The sequence below is a fragment of the Mustela lutreola genome, chromosome 9 (genome assembly GCF_030435805.1).
Source record: "Mustela lutreola isolate mMusLut2 chromosome 9, mMusLut2.pri, whole genome shotgun sequence".
NCBI lineage: Eukaryota > Metazoa > Chordata > Mammalia > Carnivora > Mustelidae > Mustela > Mustela lutreola.
The window spans coordinates 77,979,036-77,994,116 of NC_081298.1; the positions used below are offsets into that span (position 1 = coordinate 77,979,036).

A 15,081-nucleotide genomic window follows, 5' to 3' on the forward strand; every position below is an offset into this window, starting at 1 on the left:
ATGGCTTGATCCCAGGTGTCTGGGATCATGACCTGAGCCACAGGCAAATGCTTTAACAACTGAGCCACCCAGGTGCTCTTCAGGATGTTCTTTCAAGAAAGAGCAGAGACCTAAGGCAGACTGTTGAGTTACATTAAGAACACATCTTCCTGCTCAAATGAAATCCATGTACCTATTCCCAATTGAGAATAGGTCGACTAATAAAGAGATCCTAATTCCATAGCAAAAAAAACCCCAACAAAAATGCCAATATTTTAACATAGTAATTAGCATTTTAATGTATATTTATAAATTTATAAATAATTAAAATTTATTATATTCAATATTCATATTTAACACAAAATTAAACTGTCAGTGGGAAAAACTGTGAGAAAGAGCAGCAATATTAACTAAAATAAGCTGATATTAATCATGATATAATTCTGTGGCTTCTAAAAAATGAATTCCAATTCATTGCTTATGTAAGACAGTAAATATCCAAATGTTTTTGCTCTTATGGGGTATAAGAAAGAAAATGTGATTTTCCCTGTTTAATAATGAAAGGGCAAAAACAGAGGGAGAATGGAGAATGAATTTCTTTTTTTTTTAATCTAAAAATAATATTTAAGAACTAAACTTCTCACAACCATCCTGCCTTTTCCACAGAAAAAAACCAACCAAACAATATAACCTGGGAGAAAATATCAAACACAGAATAATAATTTTAAAAAGGGACAGCAGTAGAAGCAAAATAAATGGCAATCCAGAAAATCATAGTATAAAATTGTTCTAATATTCCTATCTGCAAATTGACACTGAAACCCAAGCATGCAGATGTATTTTTACTTCCCTTCAAGGATGTCAATAATCATCCATACTTCTCCCATCACCAAGATTACTTCGTTTGTTTAATAAGCTTTGTGTTCAGTGTCATCTTCGACACTGAATGCATTCGTACTGAGCATATGCAAAATTCTAATTCCACGATTTTCATTATCAATTTGACCTTTTGTGAGTCTGGTTCTTGACCTTTAAGACTGCTATCCACTCTGAATCTCTCAAAACTCTAAACTTTGACTCCATTGTTAAGAATCACTGGCTAGAGAAATAGTGTGTTTTTCTATATGCTGGGTCTGATAAACATTAGCTTACTACATCAGAAAATACCCAAGACTCAAATGACCAACTAAGATACTAATATAGCCTTATGTGATTAAACAGAATTTCCATATCGTTAACAAAGAATTTAGATGAACTAATGTGTTACAAACCATCATAGCGGTGATCCATATCACAGCGTGTCCTATATCATAAGCATTTGTTAAAAATCTTGGGACTAACACTTGACTGCTTCCCACTGGGAGGTTCAAGCTTCTCAGAATTCTCGTAAATATCTTTAAAAAGAAAAAAAGAACTAAGGATAAATATATATAAGTATCAAGTAACTCTTTAAATAACTGAAGTGTTATATATATTTTTGCTATTGGATATATTCTCACTGGATCAGGTTTTAAGCAAAATTACCAATAAAATTAAGCATTTGATAGCTTTATTCCATAAAATTTACATAGAAATATCTACTTTTTAAAAAAAATTTTTTAAATTTTATTCATTATTTAAAAGTTTATTTATTTAAGTAATATCTACACCCAAAATGGGGCTTGAACTCAAAACCCAGGTATCAAGAGCTGCATGTTCTAATGAATGAGCCAGCCAGGCGTCCCTATTTACTTTCTTTCAAATGACACTGAGGTCAAAAAGGGGTGGGTAAGAAGCAGCTGTATCCATGTACCCATAAGCAAGCAAAAGAGATATAGTTTACACATAAAAAGGTAAAAAGTAGGTAAGTACAGTTCAACATGAAATATTTTGACTCTTGTTTCTCTAAATGCATATAAAACTATTTTTCCTACACTCTCATTCCATGCCAAGAAAATACAAAATGCAAATACCTATCTTCTAATGGATTACTTTCCTTTTCAAAATTCTATCACTGTTATTTCCCCAGGAATTTGCATTTTCATCTCTAATTTAATAACTGTATTTTATTTTTATTTATTTGTTTTTTAAAAATATTTTACTTATTTCTTAGGGAGGGAGGGAGAGAGAGAGAGAGAGAGAGAGAGAGCGCGCACAAGCAGATGGAGCAGTGGGCAGAGGAAGAGGAAGTAGGCTCCCCCATGAGCAGACAGCCCACCACAGGGCTCCATCCCAGGATCCTGGGGACCAAGATCTGAGCCAAAGGCAGATACTTAACTGACTGAGCCACCCAGGGACCCCTAACAATTGCATTTTAATATAACTGAATTTATATTTAAAATCTGTCGTTAGTAACAGGGAGCCCAACAGTGGAAGAAAATAACTTTTCCTCCTTAGTTTCTACTGGACAGCGCAGCAAAGGTAAGCAGAGTATTTGTCTGCTGTTGCTCTCCAGCCCTGCTCTACTGTCAGCATGTGCATCAGAATCACCTGGATGCCCCATGCCAGCCCTCCTAGACCTACTGCAGGAGAAACAATCCGGAAGCTGCAATGTTAAGAACACTGCACCTAGAGACACTCTAGCTTTGTTTACTCTAGTAAAATGTGATCTAAAAAGTAGAGAACACTCTAGAATAGCAATCAAATACAATACCCAAACTCTGTTGAAAGGTATGAATATAAGATACCCTGAATAATATACTTAGTACTTTCTAAATTACTCACTCTGAAACTTCTATTTCATGTCCTATATAGGCAAGAAAAATATCACACCTGTGATTACTTTTGTATGATGCAATTAGTTTTTGAAAATAAATGATCTACCCTGGTAAACTGTTATGTTTTTACTAGTGGTCAAGAAATACTTTAGGGATTAGCATACAAAACACACTACTTAAAGACACAATAAGTGCTATCAGTGTTACTGTATGCTGTATACTCAAAAGTTCTTAATTACCTTTGGTACATACGGATCCCAATCTATGTACCCTATATTATCTGTAGCCAATCGAGCAAAGAGATTTACTAGTTGCTGAAAGTAAACAAATAAAGAAAGAGTTAAGTAAATACACTTGTTATTATGTGTCACAGTCACATACCCTTATCCATTTCTGGTTCTCAGCTGCCATCATTAGCACAACTTAATATACGGTTTATGACTCATTTTTTAAAAATCTCTGAATTCTCATTTCTTGTTACCCATTTAAAATCAAATGCAGCCGAAATGCTTATTGAAAGGGAAATGACAAAGCATCATCCACAATGCAAACAGAAGAAATATTAATCTAATAAGCATTTAGGAAACATCCACTATGTGTCTAACAACATGCTAGTGATAACAGGAAACAATAGTCTTACATTTCATAATACATGCACATGCTTCTAGGTATCAATAAAACCAAAAGAAGTGTCTATTTCTGTTAGAAACAGCAAATCGACAATTACAACATTGCTAAAAGCCAATTCTAAGGAACTGAGGTTACTTATCAAATGATCTGATAGCAAAGAAGGAAAAAATAGGATACTCACCCCCTCCCACTGTGGGAGATTTTGCACTGAAACCCAAAGGCCAATTAATTCATCAAACCAAAGTCTGAAGAAGAAAAAGGTTGTTATGAATAACAAGTGATTTATAGAAAGTGGTTCAAAGCCAGGTATCCTTTGCATTTTTTAATCTATTATTCTTACTGATAACTACACAACCTAGAAAAAATAATACTGAATGTTACAAATTTAATGGAACAAATGACTACTTCTGTCTGAATATTCCCCTTGCAATGTATTTATGCTAGAGTCATGTCATCAAACCTCTACACTTCATTGTTAGGGGCACTTGGCTCAGCAAGTTACTGCCCAACTCTTAGTTTCTCCTTGGGTCATTCATGGTCCTGGCACTTTTTGTGTTTTTAAGAAGTCCTACTTTATATTTTCCTTTCTTTCTTTGAGAGAGAGCACAGGGGAGGAGGGTCAGAGGGAGAAAGAATCTTAAGCAGGCTCCACACCTAGGGTGGAGCCCAGCACAGGGCTCAATCTCACACCCTGAGATCACAACCCTGAGCACAATTCAAGAGTCAAGACATTTAACTGACTGAGCTACCCAGGATCCCCTAAATATTTTCATTCTAGGATTTGCTATATACTTAAGAGTCATCTAGAGAAAACAGTTCTTAAAAACAGTGCAAAGACTAGAATGAGTGGAGAAAAAGAATTATAAAAAAGACTTAAGAAAAACGAGTGATGAATAAAACCAAGTTTTCGGAAAACACTTTTCCTTTCCCTAAACGCCACATAATTTAACATTTCTTACCATTGCCTATTTACTGATATATTCTACATCTTTTTGTATTTTTTATTCTTTCGCTCTTGATTTCTTAAGTTAAAGCCTTTAGCTTTACTTTTTCTTTTAAGTCACCTCTATACCCAACAAGGGACTCAAACTCACAAACCCAAGATGAAGAATCACATGTTCCACCAACTGAGCCAGCCAGGTGCCCCACTAAGCCCTCATATTTGGCTTGACATACAAGCATTATTTGCTCCTCATTTACAATCTTATGTTTAACTTTCAGACTCCAAACACTTCAAGTGTAATCAACACAATGGTTAAGTTGGTCAATTTTTGTTTACTTATTATTGCTTTATAAGTTAGCTTACATATCTCCACTTCTTGTTCTATTCTATAATTTGTCAAGACAGATAGAGAGATAGATAGATATACTTACTTAAAACCTTTATGATGAAGTTCTGGAGGAAGGGAGGTAGGAAGAAATATTTCAAAATAAGTTATGGCCTTTTGCATTGTTACATCAAAAGGGCACATCAAAGGCCGCCATTCTTCTAGCATCTCAGCTGTGGCATCTGCTGGAAAGTATCTAATAAAAAAGAAAGTATTTATCTGATCATTGGCTAAAAGGTCTACAACATCAACATATGACCAACATATGACCAAAAAAGGGGGAGACAGGGAATGGATTTCATAAGGTATAATATACACTACAAATGTCAAGTAAATTTAAACAAACTTGTGCAACTCAAAAATAAATACCTGTCACACTAAAATATAAATTTTCTTCTTGTCTACAGGACTTTGAAAAATGCTATAAAGCTGATATAACTCATAAAATACAAAGTCACTTAAATCACCTACAAATTTATACATGTGGTTGTATTTTTCTCTCCTGTGTGCTATATAATAGCAATATGAAAAAAAATCTAGTCACAGAGAATCCAGTCTATATAAGAAAGGGATAATCGGTGAAATGAGAAAGAGAACCTTAGCCCAGGCTTATTTGGATCAACCATTTACTCTCACTGTACCATAGAGTTCTCCTGTATATAAGAGCTGACTACACTAGATTGTCTGGTCCTATAGGTGCAAACATTCTGCAAGTCTATGAAATGGGCAGGAAAGCCCCTAGGGTAGAGAATATTCACAGAATGGAAATCTAAGTGTACATCCACACACAAAACAGAAGTAAATGGAAAACGAGGACCCATGTATAATTACCAAATACCCATTAAGGAGGTTTAAAATAACAAAAAAAGCATATGACAAATTTGGATTTGGGCATGGCGCAAAAAGTGAGGGAACCCTTTCAAATACACTTGTAGGTTTGGGCTACATGTCACATTATTAACACAATTATATCTCTGTCCATCTGTATTAATTAGAATCGCACTTCATTTATTAATGTGAAAAATAAAACTACATTTCTAGTAATACTACTTTGGATTCATCAAGCATCAATGTACCAGGTCATTATGTCACCAGTTGGAATAAAAAAAAAAAAAAACCACAAAAACCAAAACACAGACTTCAAATATCTCATACATCAATTCTCCTTCCTAATTTTTCAGAGTCAACTGTTAGCCTTGGGTGTTCTATGAATTACCCAAGAACCTAAAAACCACTAAGTACCCCAGTGACGACGAAGTTTCAATTTCCAGTAAGGAAACACATGCCAAGAGGTCAATGCCTAGCATGAAATGATAGCTCATTGGTGGCTTATGACTCAGGTTAAGTCTTAAGCCTCAATCTTAAAAGGGAAACTATATCCTAAAAATACATTTGCCCAAGAATGAGAATATAGTAGGTCAGCAACAAATACTTGATTTATAAAACCATCTATAACTTTAACTCATATTATAAGAATATGATAAAATAGAAAGGAATTCACTGCATCCATACACAGCTGAATAAGCAGTTTTAGAACAGCCTAATAATAGTTCAAGCCCATAGAACTGGTTTTTTATTTATTTCATTAAGCTCTATGCTCAACATGGGGCTCAAACTCCTTATTTCAAGATCAAGAATCCATGCACTACTAACTTAGCTAGCCAGGTGCCTCAAGTCCATAGAATTGGACTTCAAGTGATTAAAACTAAATTCAACCCATATTATCTTTAAACATCAGAATATGGGCTATTTCTGTATATTCTACTGAAAGAGAAGATATTTTTTAAAAAGTCTACACACCTTCTTGTTTTATTCACATTTTACTACAATATCTGTAACGCTCATTTTGGAAAATATTTTTGATCTAATGATATTCCAGGAAAATCTTTCAAATAAAGACAATTATATATAAATTATGGCATTCTAACTTCATAATAGGTAATTGACACCCATACCACTTAAAAATTTTTTAATTTATAAATGAAATCTGAATAATTCAGTTCAAGAGTATGATATATTGTGCCCAGTGACTAACATCACAATGTTAGAAACGATTTATACCTTTAATTTCCTCTTCAAAGCATACTAGGGATGGGGAAAAGCCCAGAGAAAATAAAGAGGTTTTATAAATTGAGAAGCTACTTACGGTCGGCAGCTTTTCACGAGTGTTTTGAGAACATTTTCTACAGAACTAGGGGGAAAAAGCCATTTGATAAATTAGGTTGGTTTATTTTGAAAATGCACCTAATCCAATTAATAAATATCCCTAAGAAATACTCACACATTTAAAAATTATCTGTGTACATGCAATAACTAATCCTTCTCTTTCATACAGACAGAACTTTTTTTTTTTTTTTTTTTTTTTTTTTCCAGACAGAACTTTTAAAGATTAACTACCTAAACTCTGTAATCTACCCTTTCCTTTGCCCTTGGTTTGCTCATTCTCTGTTCTAAACCAAAGTTAAGAAAACTGGGAAAACAACAAATCATTTTCAATCTTTACAAAGTAGGCAGCAAAGATCACACTTAACAGCACATCAAGAAGTATGCTCAGTGACTTAAAACTTCAAATAACTAATTTTTATTTTTATTAAAGTGTATTTACATCAAAACACAAACCGCAGACAAAATCTGGTGTGCTTATATCAGCAACTGCCAGAAACTATTTTTCTGTAACCAATGGTGAGAGTTCTATAACCCTACAAGGTTACTTTCCTGCCAGCAACAATTATCAAAAATACCAAGAGCCATCTTTTTCACTAGCTACTTAGAAAGTTAGTTGAGTAACATTAAAAAGCTATAATTTATTTTCCAACTTTGTAGGTAGTTCAAGTGAATTTAAGAAAACAACATAAGGGGGCGCCTGGGTGGCTCAGTCAGTTAAGCGACTGCCTTCGGCTCAGGTCATGATCCCAGGGTCCTGGGATCCAGCTCCACATGGGGCTCCCTGCTCAGTGGAGAGCCTGCTTCTCCCTCTCCTTCTGCCTGCCCCTCTGCCTATTTGTGCGCTTTCTCTCTGTCAAATAAATAAATAAAATCTTAAAAAAGAAGAAGGATTTTAAAAAAAAGAAAACAATGTAAGTATTTGTGTATGGATTTAAATAAATGTTTGTCTAAATGAAAAGGCCATTGTGTACTGGTTTAAACATACATGGCCAGAATGGAATATTTAAATTAATTAGATCACAGTCAAGAGATAAAATGCAAGTAAAACAATGGGCATAAGATAATTTTGGACTGGGATTTTAAGATAAATGTGTGACTACTTACAGTATGATGTATACAAGTAAATAAAATAAGTCCCCAAATCTCAAGAAAAAAAATGAGGGAAAGGGGTATCTTTCAGGCAGTGCTTCCACCTGATACTTTCTCATTAAGCTTCTTGAAATTGTTAAGTCCAGAGTCTATCCAACTTCTCTGAAAACTTAAGAACTAATCTGTAAAGAAATTTCAAGGAATAACACAAACCAAACACAGCACAAGTAATCGATTATACAACCAAGAGAGAAAACTATGATTTCATTATGAGAAATCCTTTTTAATTTCAAAACTAGTCTGAAAAAAAAATTAACTGAGGGGGGGCGCCTGGGTGGCTCAGTGGATTAAGCTGCTGCCTTTGGCTCAGGCCATGATCTCGGTGTCCTGGGATCGAGCCCCACATCGGGCCCTCTGCTCAGCAGGGAGCCTGCTTCCCCCTCTGTCTCTGCCTGCCTCTCTGCCTACTTGTGATCTCTCTCTCTGTCAAATAAAATAAATAAAATCTTTAAAAAAAAAAAATTAACTGAGGAGGAAACCAGACTACAACACATGAGATAATTCTAAAATAAAAAAGATGACCATATGGCCAGACAGACATGGAACATTTTCTCTGATTATAAGGGAGTGATTCTACCTTCTCTCATAAAAAAGTTAAGAAACTGAAAAACAATTAGTTTAGAGAAAATCTAAGTACCTGGTTAAAAAAGGAGTAAACTTCTCTCCAGCTACGTTTAAACTCCCTGAAGACCACAGCTATGATTTTTACTTCCAGGTATTTCCAAAGTACTTTTAAAAGGCTCTATGTTGGGGCACCTGGGTGGCTCGGTGGGTTAAAGCTGCTGCCTTCGGCTCAGGTCATGATCTCAGGTCATGAGCCCTGCATCAGGCTCTCTCCTCATCAGGGAGCCTGCTTCCCTCTTTCTCTCTGCCTGCCTCTCTGCCTACTTGTGATCTCTGTCTGTCAAATAAATAAATAAAATCTTAAAAAAAAAAAAAGCTCTATGTTCATATATATATTTATGCATATTTATATTTATTAATTTACAATACACAATAAACATTTTCTATCAGAGCAACAAAGAGCACAGATCTTTGGATCTTCTTTTCGTTGGGTCTGAAGAACCCCATTTAGAAACAACTTATAGCCAAGGTTTAAAGAACCATCTAGTTCCAAACTAAATAATAGATCAACTTAAATGCAGATTTAAAAGATAAATCTAAAATTGCAAACTTTGTGTCCAAGGAAATAAGCAGAAGATCTGTAATTCTACCAGTTTCTAAAGTTTGTGTCCATGTGAACTTTACATTTATTTTACTGTTTCTGTGGCAACTCGTTTGAGAGTACAACACAGAAAATCTGCTGTTTTCACTGGTAACTTTTCTATTCTACCAACAAACTTTCATATAAAGTAAAAAATGATTCTAGGAAGCAGTCAAAAGGCTGCAGAGCTACCTGTCTTCTCCAGTTCCCTTCACTCTTCAAAAGAATAGGAAGTTAATTACAATACTTCATAGCTGTCACTTCACTCATTAGAGGAATAGGGCATGTAGGAATGTGCTTTAGTTCATCTAAAGTCAATTTCAACCCCTCCTTATATATAAGGCCTGTGCCAATGGATTTATGCTCTTTATCCAGAAAAGGGTACAATCTCTCTAACCTGTGATATCTGTATAGTGACCTTTTGTGATTCTTGTAATCTCTCAAGATGAAGGGAACAATGTTTCTGTTTAAAAATAAAATAAAAGGTTAAGGCTAGATGCTACTGGACTATATTTCAATAATTTTTAGAGGGAGTGAATAATCACTATGTACTTTCCCAATTGTTGGAAATTTACAATACTAAAGTGATTACAATTCAAAACACTTAAAAAAATCAAAAGGGATCTACAGAAGGAATAAGCTTTGGATGGGTTTTCTCGTACCCTACTTCCTCTTAAAAAAGGCTTGTTAAGTTGAAAAGAAAGCCATAAGTATATCATGCAATAGTTCGCAACTTGGGCTTAGAGTCAGATAGATATAAATTTGATTTCCAATTCTGCTACTTACTTTCAGTTCAACGTTATAACCTCAGTTTTTCCATCTATGTAATAGTAATAATACCTACCTCTCAGAAGGCTGTTACAAAGATTAAATGAGATAATGTAAGGAAAACAGTTACCTGGCCCAGAATTAAGCATAAAAATTATTAACTATAATTATTATTTCATACTATCCAAAACAAATTCAATCTCCTTAAGAACTAATATTTTGTGCTCATTTTGCTTTCACATTTATTTTACTGTCTTTCAACACTTATTAATGATTTAGGAAATCACATCAACATAGGAAATTCTTCTCCCAATTTCCACCCCATTTATTAGGGCAGAAAATAAGTTCTTGTACCAGTTCTTGAACTCTTGTCCCAGTTTCAACAAATGACTTTGTGGGACTTTTCCTCTCTGGGCCATAATTTCCTTACGCTGTATGATGACATAAGTAAATACCAAATACAAATATGTAGCAGAGAAGTTTGAGGAGAGCCAAAAACCTTAGCCTCCAGTTACACCAGTTACCTGGAGGTTTATGCTTGCTACCACCTTGGTCTTACCTATTTATCAGGGCAGTATTCACTTCGCAACCAGAGAAATATACAGCAAATGATATATTCGAGATGAAAGTATGGACTGCTCACTCATTGCCAGAAGTACTTTCAGCTTCACCTGACAATTCTTGAACTAAGTTTTAGCTTCAGAATTATATTTGCTTTTTTTATAAATGAAAAGGGAAAGTGCAACACTGAAATACTCTATATAACCTCTGCCTTAACTTCCTTGTAACTTCATGGTAATTACCTACATGATATTTTCTTTCTTAAGAATGTACTTCAGGGGCGCCTGGGTGGCTCAGCGGGTTAAAGCCTCTGCCTTTGGCCCAGGTCATTGTCCTGGGGTCCTGGGATCGAGCCCCGCATCGGGCTCTCTGCTCAGTGCAGAGCCTGCTTCTCTCTCTCTCTCTTTCTGCCTCCCTCTCTGCCTGCTTGTGTTCTCTGTCAAATAAATAAATAAAATCTTAAAAAAAAAAAAGAATGTACTTCATTTCATCCCCAAATCTCAGTTTTACCTGCTTTCTCTATATCTAAACAAGCACAACCATCAGTTCATCAACATGATGCACCTTATATCTAATTTTTCACAACCTAATACTGCATAGTTAAATCAGCCAGTACTTATTTTTCACAGCCACTTTATAAGAAACTAGGGTCAAGATAATTCTTCCAGAAGAAAGGTTTAAGTAAAATATAATACGTTCATCACTGAAGTAGCATTAACATTGATTTTTCATTATAACTACTTTCAGAAAAAGTATGCCTCCATGGCTAGTGTTAAGAAGTTGTAATAATCCTGATCACTCACGTAAAAAGAACATACATAATTGCTGAAAGTGATAATAAGCCTGGTAAGTGTGCACTAAGTATTTTTGGAAAATGCTATAAAAAGGGGCTCTTGGGTGGCTCAGTGGGTTAAGCCTCAGGTCATGATCTCAGGGTGCTGGGATCGAGCCCCGCATCAGGCTCTCTGCTTAGCGAGGAGGCTGCTTCCCCGCCCCACACTGCCCTGTCTGCTGGTGATCTCGCTCTCTCTCTGTGTTAAATAAATAAAATCTTTAATAATAATAATTTTAAAAAGAGCAGTTTCTAGGGGCACTGGGGTGGCTCAGTGGGTTAAAGCTTCTGCCTTCGGCTCGGGTCGTGATCCCAGGGTCCTGGAATCGAGCCCCCTGCTGAGCAGAGAGCCCGCTTCCTCCTCTCTCTCTGCCTACTTGTGATCTCTGTCTGTCAAATAAATAAATAAAGTCTTAAAAAAAAAAAACAACAACAGAGCAGTTTCCAAAGAAAGATCATTATAACACAGATACAACTTTTGGGAGAAACACTACCAAAGTCATTAATAAAAACTGACTACCTATTTTCACATTTCCAAATAAAAGTGAAAGTGGTATTTCCAAAAGAGCAAATAGAATGTCCCTCAGATAACATGTTAAAAATCACTCCATCAAAGCTGGTGCAGCCAGTCTGGAAAACAGTGTGAAGCATGAAGTTTCCTCAAAAAAGTTGAAAATAGAGCTACCCTATGACCCAGCAATTGCACTACTGGGTATTAACCCTGAAGATACAAATGTAGTGATCCGAAGGGGCATGTGCACCTGAGTGTTTATAGCAACAATGTCCATAACAGCCAAACTATGGAAAGAACCTAGATGTCCATCAACAAGTGAATGGATAAAGAAGACGTGGTATATATACACAATGGCATACTATGCAGCCATCCAAAAAACCGCAATCTTGCTATTCACAATGATGTGGATGGAACCAGAGGGTATTATGGTAAGAGAAGTAAGTCAGGAAAACACAATTATCATATGATCTCTCTGATATGAGGAATTTGAGAGGCAGGTCAGGGGGTAGTGGGGGAAGGGAGGGAAAAAATGAAACAAGATAGGACCAGGGAGGGAGAGAAACCATAAAAAATTCTTAATCTCAGGAAACAAAATGAAGGTTGCTGGGGCGGTGGGAGGGATAGGGTGGCTGGGGTATGGATACTGGGGAGGGTACATGTTATGGTGAGTGCTGTGAACTGTGTAAGACTGATGATTCACAAACCTGTACCCCTGGGGCAAACAAATCATTATATGTTAAAAAAAAAAATCACACCATTTACCTTATTAATAATCATGGGTTATTAACAAAATAACCATAAACTATTTTAAATTTCAACAGATCCTCAGAGAAATCACTTTCATCATTTCATTATGTTAAATTGTGTGGCTAGAGATCATTCTTGAGCTGATGATAGTAACTTAAGCTTAGAAATGTAGCCACATGCGTCAAGAAACCCCCAGCAGAGTAAGAACATGTCACTTCCATGTGTTAAAGGGGGAACAAAGGATTAGCTATATCTTAGGGATAAGAACACCAAATCAAAGTCCTTTGTCAGATCAAATGAGAAACAAATACCATTAAGAACAAGTACCAGAAAAGGGAAATAATCAAGCTTCTCCAAAGGCAGATTAATATGATAAATGAAAATGTTTAATACTCTATGATCCCCTTAGAGAACGATATATTGAGAAAAATAGATCTCAAAAAATTATTTTTTAAAAAAGTAAACTGAGTTATCTAGGCCCAAACTGCTCATGATGCAAATATGTAAACCGTTAAACCATAAGTGACTCTTAATCTTACAAAACAAACTGAGGGTTGCTGGGGGGAGGGGGGGTTGGGAGAAGGGGGGGTGGGTTATGGACATTGGGGAGGGTATGTGCTTTGGTGAGTGCTGTGAAGTGTGTAAACCTGGTGATTCACAGACCTGTACCCCTGGGAATAAAAATACATGTTTATTAAAAAAAAAAATTAAAAAAAAAGTAAACCGTTAACATCAAACAACTCACAAAAAGCAAACTGACAGTGACAAAATTCAACAAATATATACACATACCAATCCAAATATTAATTGTCCATGCCCATCTGTAAAAGCTGATCTATGCATAATTCCTTCACATCTTGTTATTAGCAACAGTCTTCATTGATAACTTGGAATACGCCACCCCAATTTAAGTGAGTTAGGACATCATTTTAGGAAATAAAACTAGACCCCTAACATTTAAATGCTTCTTAAATAACATAAACAAGAAGTGATTCTTATGTTGTTATGAAGTTCAAACTACCTAACTGCTTTCCAATTGTCCTTTTTATTATTAAAACAAAACAAAACAAAACCCTAAATTTGTTTCTCTAGTAGAACCCAGGAAAAGAGAAGAGTGAAAAATGTCTCTTGCCCCTGAGACATAAAAGCAGAAAGACAGAAGAAGTAAAGGAGGGAGGAAGATAAGGAAAAAGGAGAAAGGAAAGAAGAAAGTTAAATAATCCTTGCTCAAAGATACAGAAACAGCTTTTAAAATCATATTGAAATGCAAGGCACCCTAAGCTGTAGTTTCAAATAAACACAAACACATAAGGCACATGAGTTTAAGACTTGAAAGACAGTTAACAAATGAAGCAACCTTTCACTTTTGATTATAAAAATAGTAATCTAAAAATAGTATGAACACATGCAGTCAGCTGACAAAACTGTTTCAAAATGAGTCAGAATACATCTAAGATGAAAATACTCAAAGCAAAATACCAATGCCAAAAGCATGCCATATTGAAGGATTTTCAGGGGTTTTCTGAAATAAAATGTTTGTGAAGTTGTAACTTTATCCCTTGATTATAAACACTTGCTATACTTGTACACTAAATAGAAACGCTTAAAATTTTTATTTTTATTTATTATTTTATTTGTCAGAGAGAAACAGAGAGCACAAACAGGGGGAGCAGCAGGCAGAAGGAGAAGCAGGTTCCCCTGCTGTGGGACTTGATCCCAGGACCCTGGGATCATGACCTGAGCCAAAGGCAGACTTAACCCACTGAGCCACCTAGGCATCCACCCCCCCCCCTTTTTTTTTAACTAAAAAGAAACTTAAGTAGAAGAGTAAATTTTTAAATATTCAAAATGATTCCCTATTAGAAATTCAGTGGACACAGAACAGCTCAGAGGAACAAAAACTGAAAAGTACTGCTGTATGGCTGACTCTCCAACTGATTTCTCTAAAGTTTTTTCTTTCTTTCTTTCTTTTTTTTTTTTCTTAAAGATTTTATTTATTTATTTGGCAGAGAGAGATCACAAGCAGATGGAGAGGCAGGCAGAGAGAGAAAGGGGAAGCAGGCTCCCTGCTGAGCAGAGAGCCCGATGCGGGACTCGATCCCAGGACCCTGAGATCATGACCTGAGCCGAAGGCAGCGGCTTAACCCACTGAGCCACCCAGGCGCCCCCTAAAGTTTTTCTTTCTTTCTCCCTCTCTCTCTTTCTTCTTAAAGATTTTATTTATTTGATGGGCGCCTGGGTGGCTCAGTGGGTTAAGCCGCTGCCTTCGGCTCAGGTCATGATCTCAGGGTCCTGGGATCGAGTCCCGCATCGGGCTCTCTGCTCAGCAGGGAGCCTGCTTCCTCCTCTCTCTGCCTGCCTCTCTGCTTACTTGTAATTTCTCTCTGTCAAATAAATAAATAAAATCTTTAAAAAAAAAAAAAAGATTTTATTTATTTGAAAGAGAGAGAGAGAGAAAGAGAGAGAGAGTGCGCGCTCACAGAGGAGAATGAGAGGGAGAGGTAAAC

The 15,081-nt window shown here is 35.9% G+C and overlaps 1 protein-coding gene across 2 annotated transcripts in view; it reads right to left on the reverse strand.

Moving 5' to 3' along the window:
- PSME4 (proteasome activator subunit 4) overlaps nt 1-15,081 on the reverse strand; it is a 112,728-nt gene that overhangs the window by 63,431 nt on the left and 34,216 nt on the right. Inside the window, exons 4-9 of one of the 2 annotated variants that reach the window (XM_059187661.1) lie at nt 9,550-9,615; nt 6,780-6,824; nt 4,680-4,829; nt 3,487-3,550; nt 2,915-2,989; nt 1,251-1,373 (exon numbers count right to left, since the gene is read on the reverse strand). In XM_059187661.1, the coding sequence (XP_059043644.1) occupies nt 1,251-1,373; nt 2,915-2,989; nt 3,487-3,550; nt 4,680-4,829; nt 6,780-6,824; nt 9,550-9,615 (523 nt within the window). The remainder of the gene's footprint in view (nt 1-1,250; nt 1,374-2,914; nt 2,990-3,486; nt 3,551-4,679; nt 4,830-6,779; nt 6,825-9,549; nt 9,616-15,081) is intronic. The other variant, XM_059187662.1, reaches the window with a different exon arrangement.